Source organism: Mustela lutreola, chromosome 2 (assembly GCF_030435805.1).
Source record: "Mustela lutreola isolate mMusLut2 chromosome 2, mMusLut2.pri, whole genome shotgun sequence".
In the NCBI taxonomy this organism is placed as follows: Eukaryota; Metazoa; Chordata; class Mammalia; order Carnivora; family Mustelidae; genus Mustela; species Mustela lutreola.
Genome location: NC_081291.1, coordinates 118617962 through 118637965, shown reverse-complemented (window position 1 = coordinate 118637965; position 20004 = coordinate 118617962). Strand labels below are relative to the sequence as shown.

Here is a 20004-nt window from a genome sequence, read left to right as displayed (position 1 = left end):
CATGTGGAAGGAAGGGAGACGACCCTTGAGAAATGTTGTTCAGACAGGATAAGGAACTAGAATAATAACTCAGAGCCTAACAATATGTTCATTATTTATTCATTCAAGAACTGTCTCTGCGTGCCTTTGATGTGCCAGGCCCTGTGCTAAAAATATTTGTTAAACTCAACGACTTCCATAGCAGAGCAGCCTACACATAGGGAACACTCCAGCCATACCGAAAGCCAGGCTTATATAATACTACAAATTGATTAAGGCATCTCACCCACATTGGGTCTGTCAGAGCACAGAAACATTGGCCTTTAGCTCCTGAAAGAATTTACGATTTCACCACTTTCAACACTAACCACCAGAAGGTTATATAAAAGCTGGAGGAGACGTTGGAGCTCCAGCCACCCACCAAGTGAAACAGTCCGCCACCTTACCCCAAACTTCCCCAGCAACAGAGGGACCTGGTTCTCTCAGTGGTACCAAGCTAAAACGTGTGCTCCTGAAACCCTCACTCCTTGGTACTGTGTCTATGCTTTGAGCAATGCAGAACACCATAGACCTTCAAGTACCAAAACACAACCATTGACCTGAACTTGCTCTTCAATCCAAAATTCCTTAAGGAAAGTATATATACTAACCAGCATGATATGAAAGTGCCCCGGTATCCTCACCTGCTTATAGAATAAATCTGGAGGCTAAAAAAATTGCTACCAAAAACTCCTATTCACACACAATCATTTATGCATTAAGATGGGTGGTGGACGGTCCAGGTTCATTTCTTGGCTTTGTCAGTTCCAAACCAGATGGCCCGAGTTCAGTTACTTAATCTCATTATACTTCAGTTTTCTCATATATTAAGTGGATTCACAACAGCAGTCAACTATGACTACTGTGAGATTAAATGAGATGATGTATAGAAACTTCTCAAGAAATGCTCAATACATACAGAGTACCCAATACATGGTAGTTATTGACAAAGCACTTTTTACTTTGTAGAACCCTTCTGTATACACGATTTTATTAGATTTCCACAATGACTTTACATATTGGTATTATTAAGCCAATTGTATGGTGGAGGGAAGTGAGACTCCAGGGGTTTAAGTGATTTAACATAAGGTCATGCAGATAGCAAGTGGCTCAACTTAGACAAGAAGATACATTTCCCAAGTCCCACCTAGTGCTCTTTCCATTTTGCCTTGTCGCATCTCAGAGCTAATGGAACTCAAGGTAGACTATTGACAAATATTATTCTGCATAGAGCTTGGTCTCTAGGGTAGAATCTTCCTGGATTCTGCAGACTATAAATTCTGATGAAAACATTTGGCCAGAGCAATATTTCAAAACTCATTTTCATGATTAATGGAATTCTGCAAATACTATTGAGAAAAGGTCAACAGTTGTAGTAAATAATGGATGAGGGACCCACCTCACTGGCTAAAAAATAACACAGCAGCAGCCAATTCCCTCAAGGAGCCTCAAAGATTAGCTGATCATGGTTTTTAATTACTTCATCTGTCCTGGACTAATAACTTTATGATTGAAAAGAACTTATTACCTGTACTATGTCTCCAACATCATAGATCATATGTAATTATACGCAGAGTTTATATGCAGGTCTGGATTAATGATTTCTTGGGTTTCTCCCAACATGGGGAACTACAGAAGGCTTTGCAAAATGTTAGGTGATTAATTCTTCTAGGAAAAGATGTTTTGTCAGCAATTCCCTGACAATTGCCTTATACTTGGACAATTTTTTTAATCATTTTCATTTTTCCCAACAGAAATTCGGTCCTTTTCTCATCCAACAATTTAAATAAGCCTTTGCAATAATGACTTAAGCAACTGTAAAATAATCATAAGCCCTGAAACTAGATTTCATATTGGTGTTTTGATGAGTGCAAAATTACAAAATAGTATAAAACACGAATAATGCTATTAAAGTAATTCAAAAAAGAAATTAATCAGATTAAATACAACGTGTTGTTCAGTGTACCTTGAATTCTGGCACTTGACCAAAAAACCTGAGGCTGTGGTAGAAAGCCCACACAGAGCCATGGAAAAGGCTTTCCAAGCTGGCAGGAGCTCTGAGGGTTGAAGGCTCTGTTTTTCCCATTATGTCAAATGCCTTGAAGCCTGGGGGTTTGTGTTTGCTTGCTCTCAGTTTATCACACATACTGCTCTTAGACTTATCAGTCATAATTTGGGCTGTTTAAAATTTTTAAGTTGTTTGATCTGTTGTCTCAGGCTCACAAAAAGGAAATAAAGGAAGAGAATAAAATGAAGGTCTAGTTGAGAGAGAGGGGAGAAATGCAAAAGACAGAAAGTTCAGGGCACAAGGATCATCTGCATAGTCCTCCCAAGATAAGAAAGTGGTGGGGAGTGGTGCCAGGTAATACACATCTCTGGGTCAGCTCTGTAGGCCCAATCAGCTCTTCACTGCCCAAAGCAGGGGTGCAAAGAGGGCAAGAGGGAAGAGGTCTGTGCATGGGGAAGGGGAAGTAGTCAGAGATGCTGGTATAGGGCAGGAAATAATAAATTGGGTACTAAGCATAAGAGGGACCAAACACACTGAACTCTACCTCTGACGCTAATAATACACTATATGTTAATTAATTGATTTAAATAAAATTTAAGAAAATAAACTTTGGAATATGCTCCAAAGTTATTTTTTCATTAAGAATAAAAAATAAATAATTCCAAACTAAAAAGTTAAAAAAAAAAAAAGAGGGATCACAGGCTTGACATATTCTGCCCATCCTCTCCCCTGTAAAAAAATAAAATGGAGGAAAAGACATTTTCAGAGACTTTGAGTTTAGCATCAGTACTTCTCTTGAGAGTGTTAATACAACTTTAGTGAGGAATCTAAGCCTGCTGTGTGATTCTTTTTTTTTTTTCCTTGCTGTGTGATTCTTATTCAAAAACAGTTAGCTTAGTCATTCAGAGCAGGATCATGTTTTGGGGTGGAGGGGGGCTGTCCTCCATGTCCCTGGGCTTTGCTGAGCCCAAGCTTGTAAGTTGCTCCCATCTGTCCTATGTGCCTAGTCAAACTGGACTCATCTCACACTGGGGGAAATACTGCAAAGCACTTGTGCTTTGCACTTAAAAGGCATGTGTAACATTTCTGGTGCTCCCATTTGCCCTTACCCCTTACACAGAAAAATAAGGGCTAACGTTAATCACATAGTTATTTTGACTTACTGGGAGCACAGACTTACTCTCTTGAGAAAGCAACGTGCCAGAAGTTCAGGGTTTTCGGTGCACTTTTCCAATTCTTTTAGAAAAGTCCTAGGGAAGGAAAAGTAAAATCACGTTTTGATTTTTTACATGTATGTGGTTAAAACACGTAAGGTGGTTTGTTTTTGTTTTTGTTTTTAAAGTAAAATCACATAAGATTTTAAGTGCTTAGAAAAATGCTGTCTTCCAGGATTTATTGCTCTTAACTCATCTTCAAAATACAGATTTGGAAGAAAAAAAAATGTTCTGTGACATTACTAGAATTCCTTGAAGCCAACCACAGCTTGTCCTGATAATTCTAGGCACTAGCTATACACAGACAAACTGCAGTGATCCTCCTTCTACATGAGAATCACATGAATAAGAATGGTTGTTGGCTGCTTCTACTGCTAATATCACTGAGGGCTTGAGGCAAGCCAGGCATAAGCTAAGTACTTCATAAACAATATCTCATTTAATCCTCCACCAAACCTAGTAAGGTAGGGTTTCATAAATGTGAAAGGCATAATAGAGGTTAAATAATTTTCCAGGGAAGGTAGCAGAAATGAGATTTCCATTTCAGTTGTGTGTCTGACCAATGGACAGGAGACGGCACTGGGAAACAACTGTGGTTCAATTCACCAAGCAGTCTCTTTCCCATCAATTACATGTGTGATTTGGGGTTATCATATTGGGTAAAGGGAAGAAATGAGCTACAGGTTCATCTGTGAAATGAAAGCCTTGGAAGATGATCTCCAAAGTCCCTTCCTCCTCTAATTCTCTAGAATTCAACATCCAAGCAGCCCTGGGCTAAAAGGACAACTTGTCTGACCAGTTAGCGTTTTCCAAGACGCTAACTCCCAGCACAACTCGGTGATAACAGGTATGTGGACGTGTGTCTTGGGTCATCTTTGTATTCCCAACGCTGAACACAATGCCTGACACAGAACAGGTCCTCAATAAAGGCAGACACATGAATAGTTAAATAAGCAAAAAAACACACAAAAAATATAACATGAATGCCTGACACCTGGTACATCCTCCATTGATGTCTTTTCCCTTTCTCCCTCAGAGGTCTGTGGCACTTCTCCCCTCCTTCTCGCCCCATCCCATCCCAACCACGTCCACTGAGTCTGGGCTACTTGTTTAAGCAACATATACACGGGTTCATCTCCAAATCCCATCAGTCTGATTTCCATTTTTCTTTTACTTTCCATTTTTCCTGATAGTTTGAATTATTATATACCTGTTGTGAAATTCATAAAGTTCCCTAATATTCCCAAAGAGAAACTCCTTGTTATTCTGAAGAACATCTGGAATCAGATGCTTCAGCCAAATAAAATCCATTGGAGTGATATAGCCCTGCAAAGGAGGAAACAAGGCAGGTTTTACAGATAGGGACATTTAAAAGATGATCTAAATCAGCTACTCCAGGGACAAAAACTTTAATATTTGGAAAATATGGCACACTTATTTCCTAAAAGTCATTTCATCAAATGCTTTCTTTTGATATGACTCCCTTCATGTGTCCATCTTCAGAAGAAGATGGTTAAATTTAAATGGCAATGATAATAAAATGGCATTTTATAGAAAGAATAAGCATATTTTTAAATGTTTGTGTTATACAAGTCAAGTGTGAAAGTAAAAACCTTATCCATCATGTTACAACCAAATGCAATTACTATTCTTTTATTATATTTTCTTCATGACTTTTTAAAAAGCATATTTTTACTGTTTTAACTTAATCTTATAAGCATTTTTCAATGTTGCTACATATTGTTCAAAATAATTATTTTGTAGCAGTTGAACAATATTTCATTCAGCATGAACATCAAACTTTATTAACATCCCCTTTTTATTAGGGATTTTATTTCCTTCTGATATTTTATTATAAATATTCTATTGTAACTTCATACAGATCATTTATTTCTCAAGATTACTTCCTTAGGAAAACAGGAAAAATTCAAATTTTCAATCTCAAGGAAAATATCCTACTTGAAACAATTCTCCTTTATTACATGATCAAAAGCATTCAAATGATTATTTCCATTGTTGGCAACCATAGGGTGAACTTATTGGGCCCTGCTAAAATCGGTATGAATTGATACAATCCTTTGGAAGTTATTTGGTTACACGGATCAATAGTCATAAGAATGTTTTTATTCTTATTGGAAAGATACTTGTGATATTATAAGAGCTGAACTCTTGGAAATTCTAGAGACATATGGCAACTATTTTAAATCTCTGTACAAAAGAACTTCTCTAATTTGAATACATGCTTAATGTCAACTATCACAGTCTACTTACATCAATTATGCTCTTAATCTCCTTTATATAAATCTCTTCCGTCTCAAGCAAGTCATGTATGATGCGCCTGAATCACAGCAGCAGGTGGGAATATGAAAGAGAAAGAGGCAGAGGGGTCCTTAGAATTCTTTTACAATAATGCTCGTCGATGCAGTTCCCCTTAGAGGCCTACCTACTTGGGTTGTGGTCAGTTCATTCTGTTCTACTGAATACCCAAGGCCAACAGCTTACAAAAGCATACTCTGATCACACTGGCATAAGGAGAAACAATAAGGTTAGAGGACTCAAAAATCTATTTATATAGCCAGTAAATGACCTGTCCTTTGGTGGGTCACCGTGTAAGGGGTCAAGAAGGCAGAGATTGTGGAGTCGGAAATGCCAGGTTTGGATGTTTAGTCAGGAAAGCCCGCCTGACCCCTCCATTGTACGTGTGGTTTCTGGGATATCCTCTGCAGCTTTCTGCTGTCTCATTGCTCATATCAAGATCTTTGACCCGCATAGCTGGACTTTGTTTTGCATGAGGTTAGATGGAGTCCAGTCATGCTCCCTTTCTCTAGCATCTAATGTTTCAGTAGGATTGGTTTCCTCAGACAACACACATGACCTCTGTCTGCTCCCCTTGAGGAAGACAGGTGAGGGCTGTGGTGGGCAGAATGCTATGATGACACCCCCCCTCCAACCCCAATTCCTGACCTCTTGTGTACATACACCTTTTCCCAGTTAATTAACTGATCATTAATTTGGGTGCTGCTGTGGAGGGTCTTTGCCAATCTGTTTTGTTCCAAATCAGTGGACCTTAAGATAGGTAGAGTACCTGGTTGGGCTTTTTCCCAGTCACATGAACTCATCAGACCTGGGTCTGGAAGTCAGAAAGATTGTAAGCATGAGAAAGATTTAAGACAAGGGAAGCTGTCCTTGGCTGGCTCTGGAGACAGAAAAGGCTATATGGCAAGGAACACAGAGTACCTCTAGATGCTGAGAGTGGCCCCAGCTAACAACCAGGAAGGAAACCAGGACTTTAGCTCCCAGGCCTTTAGCAAGGAACTCAATTCTGCCACAACCACATCAACTTAGAAGAGAAAACTGAGCACAGCTGACCAATTTTATTTTAGCTCTGTGGGACCTGAGCAAAAAGCCAGTCATGCTGTGCATGGACCCGCTTTGCAGGAATTGTAAGCTGTTAAATTAGTGGTCATATTTTTGCAGCAGTCGAAAAGTAATAGAAAGAGTGAGGCCAGTCCCCATCCCTGTCTCCAGATAGACTGTTTTCTTTCTCTTCTCAGACATTTTTTCTTTTGGGCTTTCTTTTAGGCTTCTGAGTTAGTGTTTGTACTGGTGACGCCGTGTAGAATACATACATTTATGGATTCCTGTGAACTGTTGGTAGGTTATCTATTAAAAAGTAGCCTATCCCAGTAATTTCTCTGACATTGGCCATAGCAACAATTTTCTAAATATGTATTCTGAGGGAAGGGAAATAAAAGTAAAAATAAACTTTTGGGACTATTGGGACTATAGTAAAATAAGAAGCTTATGCACAGTAAAGGAAACAACCAATAAAACCAGAAGACAACCTATGGAATGGAAGAAGATATTTGTAAAAGACATACTAATAAAGGGTTGGTATCCAAAATGCATAAAGAATTTATACAACTCAACACCAAAAAAATTCCAAATAATCTAATTAAAAATGGGCAGACGACATGAACAGACGTTTCTCCAAACAAGACACAGATGACCCACAGACTCATGAAGAGATGTACAACATCACTCATCATCAGGGATCTACAGATCAAAACTACAATGAGATATCTCCTCACACCCATCACAATGGCTAAAGTCCAAAAGAGAAGAAACAACAGGTGTTAGTGAAGATGTGAAGAAAAAAGAACCCTTGTGCACTGTTGGCAGGAATGCCAACTGGTGCAGCCACTGGGAGAAACAGTATGGAGGTTCCTCAAAAAATTAAAAGTAGATTTCTAGTAATTCCACTACTTAGGTATTTATCCGAAGAACATAAAAATACCAATTCAAAAAATATATGCATGCATATGTTTATTGCAGCATTATTTACAGTTGCCAAATTATGGAAGCAGTACAAGAATCCATCAACAGACAAATGGATAAAGAAAAGGTGGTATAGATCTACAGTGCAATAATTCTCCGTCATAAAATGAAATCTTCCCATTTGCAGCAACATGGATGGATCTAGAGAGTATAAAGTTAAGGGAAATAAGTCAGTCACAGAAAGATAAATACCATATGATTTCACACATAGGTAGAATTTAAGAAACAAAACAAATGAACAAAGGGAAAAAAAAGAGACAAACCAAAAACAGATTCTTAACTATAGAGAACAAACTGATGGTTATCAGAGGGGAGGCAGGTGGGAAGATGAGTGAAACATGAAGGGGATTAAAAATGCACTTATCATGATGAGCACTGAGTAATGTACAGAATTGCTGAATCACTAGATTGTACACCTGAAACTAATATAACCCGGTATGCTAACTACACTGGAATTAAAGTAAAAATAAATAAATAAAAATTAAAAAGCTGAACTAGAATAAATTAGAAAAATACATGAATAAATGGTAGTCTATCCTAACAAAGGGTTTCTTTTTCTCTCATAAAATGGATATGACAAGGGACAAATAATCAAAGGACATTATACAGGAGATTCACACATATATAGACATGACTATTTGTTTTATGAAAAAAATGCTCAATGCATGCTAATCCAATAAGGGCATAATAAAAAGAAGTAACAATTTTCAACTACTAGAATGGCAGAAATTTCAAACCTCAATGAAAGACTAATAGATGAGAACGTGGAAACACTCTCAGATAATATTGGTAGAAATGTAACTACGTGCAAGGTAACTTGGAAATATCTCATCAAAATTTAAAACACGCGCCCCTTGGTTCAATAATTTCATTTCTAAGAATGTTCACTATCTGTAATTATTTGAACTTCAACAACATGGGGTGCCTAGGGTAGCACAGTCAGATAAGAATCTGCCTTTGACTCAGGTCATGATCCCAGGTTTCTGAGATCAGCCTGCTTCTCTCTCTCTCTGTGCCCCTCTGCCCAGCTCATTCTCTCTCCCCCAACCCCTCCAAAATAAATAAATCTTTAAAAAAAAGACAAACACCAACATGAAGAACGGTTTACATAGTCTGACTATGTAAAAATGAGTATGTGTGCATATATATGTAAAATTGTGTACACTCAGAAAATTCATGCAAAGAAACTTAAGGCACTGTTATCAGTGATTGCCTTTGAAGAGTTGTACTGAAGGCTAGAAAGCAGGGAAGGAGAAGTTTTACATTTTACCCTATGCTATTCTACAGTTTTCGGTTAAGAAAACTTCACCAAGTTTTATAATTTAAAAATGGTTTCCATGACGTTTTAAAATGAATGTTACTGGAGTTATAATATATAATATATAATTTATCATATATAAATATAAGTTTATATATATAAATATAAGTTATTTATATTATAAACTTAGATATTTTCTAGCCCAATTATTTTTCTTAAATTAACAGTTTTTGTGTCTATTTTTTTTAAATTAGTTTCAGAGGTAGAGTTCAGTGATTCATCGGTTGCATATAACACCCAGTGCTCATTGCATCACATGCCCTCCTTAATGCCCATCACCCAATTATCCAACCCCCTCCACCCACCTCCCATTCAGCAACCCTCAGTTTATTTCCTAGAGTTCAATGTCTCTAGAGAGGTTTGCCTTCCTCTCTATTTTCATCTTATTTTATTTTTCCTTCCCTTCCCCTATTATGTTCATCTGCTCTGTTTCTTAAATTCTACATATCAGTGAGATCATATGATAATTGTCTTTCTCTGGCTGACAACTTCACTTAGCATAATACCCTCTAGTTCCATCCACATCATTGCAAATGGCAAGATTTCAGTCTTCCTGATGGCTGAGTAATATTCCATTGTATATATACATATCTTCTTCATCCATTCATCTGTCAATGGACATCTGGCCTCTTTCCATATTTCCATATTTTGGCTATTGTGGACATTGCTACTATAAATGCATGTGGCCCTTTGAATCACTCTGTTTGTATCCTTTGGTTAAATACCTAGTAGTGCCATTGCATGTGGCCCTTTGAATCACTATGTTTGTAACCTTTGGGTAAATACCTAGTAGTGCCATTGCTGGGTTGCAGGGTAGCTCTATTTTTTTTTAACTTTTTGAAGAACCTCCATACTGTTTTCCAGAGTGGCTGCACCAGCCTGCATTCCCACCAACAGTGTAGGAGGGTTCCCCTTTCTCTGCATCCTCGCCAGCATCTGTTTTTTCTTGAGCTGTTCATTTTAGCCATTCTGACCAGTGTGAGATGGTATCTCATTGTGATCTTGATTGACATTTCTCTGATGCCCAGTGAAGCATTTCTTCATGTGTCTGTTGGCCATTTGTATATCTTCTTTATACCTATTTATAAGTTCTTATTATAAGACACGACTGTTAAAAGATAGTCACTGACAGGATACAATTTCAAGAAGTATACAGACTATCAAATAGCTACTTTAAGATCACATTTAGCTACAAAGTCACTAAGAGGTTCTGCTTTTTATAATCATCCCAAAATGACAACAGTTACTATCAGAAGGAAATAGGGGCCTCAATTCCAGTCTATTTCTATGAGCTGTGGCATCAAGTTGGACCATAGCCACAGTTAAGTATTCATAGAAAACCAGAGTACAGCCAGACTCTTCAGCCCTTATGAAGTATTGGGCTTAAGCAACTCGGAGAACCTGTTTAAGGACCTATTGGCATTATATGAAGTCAGAAGACAGAAATAGCTAGGTGGTGGGTAGAAATCAACTTTACTACCCAACAATTACATAAGAACTTAGAGAATCTTAAGAGTTTTTAAGAATCTGACACAAGAAAATATTCAGAAGGAAAAAAAAAAATTCTTCATCAGGTCATGTCCCAGTTTATAGTTTGGAAACTGTCTAGAGATCTCATCCAACTGCTTCATTTTACTTGTTCAAGTGCCATGGGTACAACTCCAAGGATAAGAAGTCCCCTGTACACCCATCCGCCCAGATTTCAGCTCAGATTCTTTTTTTAAATAGCCTTCACACCACTGTTAAGCCATTCTTTTCCCTTTCTCTCCTTAGCCTTTTTTTTTTTTAAGAATAATATTATTAAATGGGAGAAAATCTATGATTCTGATGATTGCCTGCTTTATTAGTCCAAAGCACATGACTTTGTAGAAAAGGCTATCAAGGACTTCACATCTCCAATCATCTAGTATATATAATGTAGATGAAGAGCAGAAAATATGAAAAGTACTTAAATAATGTAAAAACCTTTGAACACCTAGAGCAACTTACGTCCTGATGGATATCTATCCAGAGGTAGAGCACTGTAATTAGGGCACCAAATGGAGTTGACCACGCCAGAACAGTCTGCAGTAATGAACGCTGCACTAGTGTACATTCCATTGCTTTGCTTTACATTTAAAAGTGGATCTCCCCCCACCTCCTGATTCTGAGGTCATTAAGGAGGAAATGAAAGGGTAATGTTTTAAGGAACTGTTTCTTCTCTGGAAGTGTATTTCAAGGCACCAGAAAAACAGAGCTTTAAATATCTGGTTGCATTCTATATGACATCTCGTGTTTTTTTCAGATGACACCATAACCAAAGGGCAAGAATTGAACTTCATTTAAAAACTGAATGCAAGGGCGCCTGGGTAGTTCAGTTGGTTGGGCAACTGCCTTCAGCTCAGGTCATGATCCTGGAGTCAAGGGATCAAGTCCCACAGCAAGTTCCCAGCTCCATGGGGAGTCTGCTTCTCCCTCTGAACTCCCTTCTCATGCTCTCTCACTCTCTCTCTCAAATAAATAAAAATTAAAAAAAAAAAAACAAAAAACCTGAATGCAGGATGCCTGGGTCAGTTAAGCATCTGCCTTCAGCTCAGTTCATGATCCCAAGGTCCTGGGATCAAGCCTCACCTCAGGCTCCCTGCTCAGCAGGGAGTCTGCTTCTCCCTCTCCCTCTGCCCCTCACTACCCCTCCGGCCACTCCTGCTCTTTCTTTCTCTCTGTTCTCTCTCCCAAATTAAAAAATATTAAAAAAATAAATAAATAAAAGCTGAATGCAACCTTATTTTGTAAGTAAGATCATTCATGTACATACATGTTAGGATCTCCTGATGTTTCTTCTTTGTCCATGCATCCTAATCCCTTCCCCTCTTCCCTCCCCATTTCCTAGCTCTCTAATAGAAGAAAGAGCATCCTTTCGGAAACCAGCCTGTCTGAAGTATATTTTTCTTTTTGCTCATTTAATTGTCAACACAATTTGCCATCAAGAATTTTTATATACTTCTGGTACGAGAGATCACGGCGTACACACCAGAAAGTATTATAGATTTTTTCTTTTTAACAGTTAGTTTTCATCTAAAATCCTTTTGCCAAGTTGAAAGGACTGTTCTTATTCTTCTCAGACTCTAGCACATCTGACATAATGGATACTCACCTTCTTAAGCCTTTTTCTCCCTTTGGTTTCTCTTTATTATTCAACTTCCATTCACCACCCACCTCTCTGTTTCTTCCCTATTCCCTCTTTGCCTCCTCTTCCTGCTGCTATTGCTGCTCCCACAGCTCTGAGATCAGCTTTCAACTTCCTCTTTCCTCTTCTTTCATGCTTTTTACCCTCCCACACCATGATCTTCCTCCCAGACCTTTGGTTATACTCAAGCCCATGTTGACACACTTGTCAGCTGGGTGCCTCCCAGATGCCTCAATCACCTTGGATTGAAACAGAACTCATTAGACAGAAGTAGGCACCATTTCCTCGGTCCCTAAAGCACAGTTGTCATTTCAAACTCCTCCCTACCATTACTGCTTATTTAACCTATCTGGAGCCACGCCTCATTATTTCATTTCTCAACATATCTTTTGGAGTCACCTTTTATTCACCATTTCTGGTGCGGCCAAGAGAAAGCAAGCCTTCCCCTCCTCTCATCTGGAATAACTTGGTGCACTCCTGACAGCTCCCCTGGCCTCTGAGGGGTCCCTCCCACCAATCTATTTTGCAGATTACTCATCTACGCCCTTCCTAAAGCTCCATTTCCATCATGCCATCATTCTCCCTTTTCAGAAACTTAAAGTAGTTTCCACTTGCCCACAATCGCCAAAGTTCCTTCCAGGATTTCAAGACTCTCCATTCATGTGATAAGAATCTACTTGGGGATCTTGTTCTAAAAGTAGATCTGGACCGACAGATCCAGAATGGGGAATAACATGTGGGTGTCACAGGTAGACTCTGTCATTTGCACAAGCACCCCAGACAACCTATTGCCGACCTTCTTTTTTTTTTTTTTTTAAGATTTTTATTTATTTGTTAGAGAGAGAGAGATACAGAGCGCAAACACAAGCAGACAGAGTGGCAGGCTAGAGGCAGAGGGAGAAGCAGGCTCCCTGCCGAGCAAGGAGCCCGATGTGGGACTCGACCCCAGGACGCTGGGATCATGACCTGAGCCGAAGGTAGCCGCTTAACCCACTGAGCCACCCAGGCGTCCCTATTGCCGACCTTCTGCTGAACAAGTAACACTGATCTGACCCCATTCCTTTAGCCACCTCCTTCCCTCCCCTCTGCCTTTACTTTTTAAACCCCATGTTATTATTTTACACTCCCTTTCAAATTCTAATCATTCTTGAAAACTCAGTTCCAAGTCTCCCTTTTCCATGAAAACTCGAACAGCTTTGAATGGAATTGGTACCACAGTCTTGTCCTTACTTCCCAGGCAAAACCCATTAGATTTACCAAACATTTATTTGTTAAAGGCACCATTATAGCCACTTGAGCTCAAGAAACTCACCGTAATACTAGGTCTTAGTTTGCAGTCCAGTAGCAAAGGCAAGAAAATCAATACAGTGTGATAAGGTACGTGGCGGTCAGAGTAGTTAGGTGCAGAAAAGGGGCTGAAATTAAGCCAAGGGTAGGGGGAAACACTGCCAATTTTGCATTGAGTGAAGTTTAAGCTGAGTTTAAAAAAGAAAGGAAGCAAGGGAAACATCTAAAAGAAGTATGTCTCAGGCTGAGGGGAACAGTAGAAGGAGAAAATGAAGCGAGACACGTATGTTCTACCAGTACTCATAAATTCTTTGGTGGTGCCGGGCCAATGGTCTCATAGGTTCAAAAAATGCTAGAAGCAAATATAACCTTCAAGACCATTCAATTCATCCTTATTTTGAAGATGAAAAAATAAGAGGTCGAGAGCCTCAAAGTGACTTACCAAATATCATTGCCTTTGGCAAAGCCAATGTTCTTCACACTGTTACGTTGCCCCTCTCTGCCTGTGTTTAGAATACATCCAAAGTCCTATCTCCTGATTACTAAATAAAACACAAATTAAAATGAAACTAGTATGCTATTTTAAAAATACTGGGTTTCACGACATTAGGTTTTCAAGTCTATTTCTACCTCCAATATACAGGGTGACCTTGAGCAAGTCCCAGGGTGCTCATTTCTATATGTGTCAAAAGGCCAAATTAGATAAGCCTGAGTATCTGTGCTGGCTCTCAGGAACATTTCCTAAATATATTACCATTTCTAATAAAATGTATGATGTGGTGTTTGATCTAATCACAGCTTGCTCTTCAATTCTCACAAGACTTTCTGTTCATCACATCCCCAATGAACTAACTAGCTAATGTGTAACTGAAGAGGGCACCTGGATGGCAAAGAGAGGGGAGTCAGTGTGGGCTGGAGATGTCCCGGAGCAGGGGAAATCTGAACCAACCTCTGGAAGAGGTGAGGGCTTGGCCAGGAAGGCCGTAGGGTGTTCCATGAAGAAGGAAACATGAGCAGGGTGTGGGGCTTCTGGCCATATGGGGGGCCTGGCAGGAACCATGCTGCTGGGGAGGGGTCTGGATGGGGAGCCAGGGAGGGAGGGGGGACCTCGGATGGAGGAGATCCTTGTCCTTCCAGGCTACAGCATAGACACAGTATAGGAGCCCAGGGGAAGGGCCAGGAGATGCTTTGGCCAGAAGGACAGGCCACTGTCCAGGAGCCGGTTTCCTTAAGAACAGAACAGGCCCTGCGGGCTTGGACTTAAGAAAAGATGTTCTTCGTTCTACATCCTTCTGTTTCGATTAGGTGTTCTGTAATGACACAATCAATTCTCAGAACTGTAAATGGTAACAACGTGAACAGCACAGACTCAAACAATGATCCTGTTGAAACCAATGGTATTTTAAGCATTAAGAAAAGGTCTGATGAACAGAAACACTTCCCTGGCTCTTGGAAGGCTCACAGTTGAGACTTTTGCTGTTGCCCATGTGCCATCTGTTCCCTCTCCTCTTCTTTTGTTTCTCAGGTTCTATATTTCGTCTTAGGTCAGTTGGATCTGACTTCATTCATTACTCTGACACGTTGAGAGTAAACTACCTCAAATTCTTTTTGGAAGAGGATGGGGCATAAATAAATTATGATTAAAGTTTATCTGGATGGATGCTTGTTCTTCAATATCGTGGAATAAATAATGACAAAGTAATTCTTCTCATACCACACTTTTTAAAAGAGGGATTGATTATAAACTGAATCTCATGAATCCTAACTCAAGTTAACCATCCTGCTTCTGGATAGCATTTTAGGGATTATGAAGTTTTTTTAAAATTACAAAAAATATATATAATATCAAATTTACCATGTAAACAAGTTGTAAGTGTATGATTTAGTAGCTCTAAGTACATTCACAATGTTGTGCAGCTATCTCTATAACTTCTCAGTCATCCCAAACTGAAACTCTGTATCCATTAAACACTAGCTCTCCATTCCTCTCTCACTCCCCCTAATCCATGGTCACTTCTATTCCACTTTCTGTCTCTAAGAGCTGGCCAATTCTAGGCACCTCGTATACATGGAATCATCCAACATCTGTCCTTTTGTGTCTGGCTTTTTTCACTAAGCACGGTGTTTCCAAATTTATCCGTGTTTTAGCATGTGTCATACTTTCATTTCTGTTTAAGGACGAATATCTTTAGTTGTTTGCATATATTACATTTTGCTTATCCTTCTGTTGATGCATACTTAGGCTCCTTTCACCTTTGGCTCTTGTGAATAATGCTGCTATGAACATTGGTGTGCAAGTCTCTGACTGTCTGCTTTCAATTCTTTGAGGTATATGTCCAGAAGTAGAAACACTGGGTCATACGATAATTCTATTTTCAACTTTTTGAAAAACCACCACACTGTTTTCCACAGTGACTATACCACTTGACATTCCTGCCAGCGATGCACCAGGCTTCTAATTTCTCCACATCCTGGTGAACTCTTGCCATTTCCCTTTTTTAAAAAAATGATAGCCTGCCTAATGGATATGAAGTAGAGTTGTTTTCTTAATGTGTGTATTTCTTTAATCCATTCAACACCTGAAAAAGAGCTCCTCCAGGGCATATACCCTGTTTCATTTATCCTTGTTCACCTGCCTTATAAGTAGGTAAATTCTCAATAAATGTTTATCAAATGGATGAACAGTAGAGTTAAGGAACAATTCTGTGAGCAAGAGTAGGTACTAATTGTCATTCATATTTTGCAGAAGAGGAAATTGGGACCCAGAGCATTACGTGACTTGATTGAGGTCAAACTGCTGGCAAGGTGCTGCCATGGAGGTCAAGTCCAGGCCCTCTAGCTCTACAGCCAGTGACAGGGGAACTGATGTGCCCAGGCTGAAGTTCGGTCCACTACAATAGGACCCACTATTCTGACTCTGTAGCATGTCTCCATAAACGACAGGCCCTACAAAGTGAGGACACAGGTAAGCAGGTTAGAGAAAAGGGGCTGGCTCAGGCCGTCATCTGTTTATGTGTAAGCTTCATGGGATCTGCCTCAAATCTCAGAGCCACGGTGCACATGCATATCAGCAATCTAACTTGAGACATCCTGAGTAAGACTTCTGGTACGCCAAGGAGATTCCTGGACTACTGCTGGTAGGAAAACCATTATTACTTCAGTTCATGGGAAAGGGCAGCCCTGGTACTAACTCCAACAGGAATATCCAAGTAACTCAATAATTTCTGGCAAAGAAAAAAATTTGAGACTGCGAATAGGCTTCCACTTCATACAAACAAAGAGAAATCTATTGCAAAAAAAGAGATTCCCAAAGGGAAAATACATATGTATAAAATAAATTTTAAAAGATCAAAAAACATTGAGAAAAGACACACTGCTTCTTCCACCTTATATACCTCTTTTGCAGACCCTTATCTCATCTGTATCTACTCAGCAGATATTCCATTATTCTATTAACCCCTTTCCTCCCAAGAGGGTTTATTTGTTTATCTGATATGATCAAAAGCATACCTCTCAGAGATATTGCTCTCTTTTCCCAGTATTCCTTAGCCCTGTACCTGCAGGATCAAATAGGTGTTGATATTGGGCTTTATGACCTTATACCACTAGACCAACCAAGACTGATTCATGAAATGTATGTTGTTTCAGATTATATGATGTGCCAAGGACTTTAGAGCTGGCCTTTTGGAAGTGCTGTTATAAGAAAAATCTCAGTATAACAAAACTGTTTCTCTTAATTAATGGTCCACTTATTTTAAGTAATACTCAATAAAAATCCCAGGCAGGCTTATAACTATCCATTAGAATTGGTTTGAGTAGGATTTGAACCACAAATAAGCACTTAGTAATTATTAACTATTAAGAAGAGGGACACAGAGGGACACCTGGGTGGCTCAGGTGGTTGAGCCCCTGCCTTCGGCTCGGGTCATGATCCCAGGGTCCTGGGATTGAGTCCCGCATCGGGCTCCTTGCTTGGCAGGGAGCCTGCCACTGCCTGCTTGTGTGTATTCTCTCTCTCTCTGACAAACAAATGAATAAGTAAAATCTTTAAAAAAAAAAAAAAAAAAAAGAGGGACACAGAGAATGATATTCTATCAGCACAACCAAACTTAATTTTAAGTACATTTCTAACACAAATTACTGCCTCTGGACCAGGCATGTAGCCCCTGCACCACAACCATGCTCTGTATTGTCTTCTCCTCCATCCCAGGACCCAGTCATTCTACTCAGTTTGGAGAGCTCTGCAAGGCTGGGGCAATTACCAGACAACACTCCAGATTGTCCCTAAACAAATGTCACTCATTCACTCCATTCAGCTATGCTGTCCTGAGTAGTAGGTGGAGTGAGAGGCAGCCCTTGGCCTTGCACAGAACCCCACAGGCCCGGGGTGGGGCAGGGGGTGGGAGGTGCTGGTAAAGCCTATGCCAGATCTGCAGGTGGAGAGGGGAGAAGAGATGATGAGCGAGCCCTCGTAGGGGAGTGGTAACAAGTTCACTGTCCCTGTGGCTGCCTGAGCACTGGCAGCATGGAGGGGAAACCCACGCCAGCCTCCCTTCCACTCACCACCTCCCCAGTGGTGCTCCTCCCATCAACTCTGATGGGCCAAGGAGGATCCTACAAAACAAGGCCTAGCTCCAAGACTGCTCCCACCCCTGTGGGGCCCCCAATGAGGGTAAGGTGAACACAACAGAGAAGCCTTGTACGTTGATGTGGAAGGAGCTGACCATCGTGGGGCGGGGGCTCCCCAGGGCAGATGAGAAGAGAAAGGAACAAGGTGGGTTCTGAGAATGGCCTGCGGGTGAGGGCCTCTGAGTGCCCTCAGTCTCCTTCAGTTTCCTGTTCTGGGCAGACTGACAATGGTTTCACCCAAGGACTGAGGTCCTGGAATTGAGGTAGTGTGCCGAAGGTGCCAAACCACAGAAGCAGAGGCAAGAGCTGTAAGAAAGGGGCTGGTGTGCCTTCAGTGCCTGCTTTAGGACCTTGATGGCTTTGGGAGAGAAGTACACAGAGACCTTTGTTCTGGGGGCAAAGCTTCTTGGAATGGAAATTTGAACATCTGATGAATGAAAATTCAACTTGACTGGCAGTTAATCCGCACTTACTCTGTACAGGCATGGCAGGAGGTTCTTTAAGGGAACTGGAGGTGTGTGGGATGGGGCGTCCACCCTTGAGAGGTCTCAGGACATTCAAGAACAGGGAACACAGATCCGCAGACAATTTCACAGTAACAAAAGGCCACAGACTGTTACCGACATGTCGCTTGTTGTGCTGGGTCCACTGGTGAGAAGGAGGAGGATTCTGGCCTTTGGGGCCTTTGAGTCCCATCCCTTCACGGGCTCACTAGCATGCATTTGAACAGTCCACTTCACACGAGCTTGGCTTAAGACTGATGTGGCACATTTGAGTGGAGAAACTGGAGTTTGGAGCCCAGAATCTAGACTAGAAATAGAAATTGGGCACGAATGGCGATGGATGGGATCAGAGCAAGTGTAGACAGCAAAGAAGCCCAGAAGGATATGTATGGGGTGGGAGGGGCTGGCAGGTGGGGAGGGAGGAGGGGGCAGCCAAGGAGGGGCTGCATTATTTTCGTGGGTGACGCTCTAGTAACGGAAACTACGTTCAAAGATGCGGAGAGAAAGAAGCAGATCCTTTTAGATTGTGGACAGAGGCAGCATGAAGACCCCCTCTGCTGGCTCCTCACATGAGAAGGGCTTTCTGCAGCCTGGGCTGGGCACGAGGACAACAGCCATCCACGCAGCGCATGCAGTGGGCCCTACCCACGCTCAGTACTCCACATACGTGATGGTTTTTATATTCAGTCCTCATCGGTCCCATGTGGGCAGGAATTACCGTGAGGTGTGCAGAAGTCAGGTCCCTTGCCCAGATCCCCGGTTGGCAGGGATTGAGGTCAGGACACCACCCCATCTCTCTAGCAGCCCAAGACTCGCAGGAACCTGACTGGTTTGGGAACCCGTGGCCTGTGGGGTGTCTGAATTAACAGAACAGTATCTGTACAAGGTCTGTGAGGGAATTTCTTATTTAAGAGAGTCCAGAAGGTACAAATTGAAGTTAAATGAGTCAAGCCTAGCACCATGTCGGTATGCTTCAGCTGTGTTAGCCATTAAGCCAGTCAGTTATCAAATCCATTGCTGCTTTCATGATTTCAGTCAACATTCCTCTCTTCTTCAGGTCTCCTTTGTTTCTACCACTGCCAGGTTCTTTTGGAGGCAGGTGAAATTCTTCTCTGCCCGTAACTCATGATAATGTCCTGATGCCCTCCCCTCTGGCCCTCTCTCCTACATCCGCTTCCCCTCTGCTCTATCTCAGCCTTGTCTTGTCCCTTCTCAAATCTAAAATGCCGATTGTAATTCTTCTCATTTTTTCAAGTTTACCATTTTGATGGTACAGTACTTTTTCCAGTACTTTCCATAGCTCTCTAGTGTTCTGTGAAGCACATTTCTGAGAGAGAGAGAGAGAGAGATTTAAAGTCATTTATAAGTCTAATTGTAGTGGTCTCTGTTCATAAGCAGCTACTGTGGACACGGAGGACCGTGACAGGGTCCTTCTCTGTGCTGTCAAATCAGCATCATTGGTATCACCTAATTTAATTTCCAACTAGTTTTAGGATGTTCATATATTCTCTCCCAACAAAAGA

The 20004-nt window shown here is 40.8% G+C and overlaps 1 protein-coding gene across 4 annotated transcripts in view; it reads right to left on the bottom strand.

Moving 5' to 3' along the window:
- MCF2L2 (MCF.2 cell line derived transforming sequence-like 2) overlaps positions 1–20004 on the bottom strand; it is a 254225-nt gene that overhangs the window by 53632 nt on the left and 180589 nt on the right. For all 4 annotated transcript variants that reach the window (XM_059163358.1, XM_059163355.1, XM_059163356.1 and 1 more), the window contains 3 exons: positions 5512–5578; positions 4451–4566; positions 3207–3276 (listed from right to left, as the gene is read on the bottom strand). In XM_059163358.1, coding sequence (XP_059019341.1) covers positions 3207–3276; positions 4451–4566; positions 5512–5578 — 253 coding nt within the window. The remainder of the gene's footprint in view (positions 1–3206; positions 3277–4450; positions 4567–5511; positions 5579–20004) is intronic.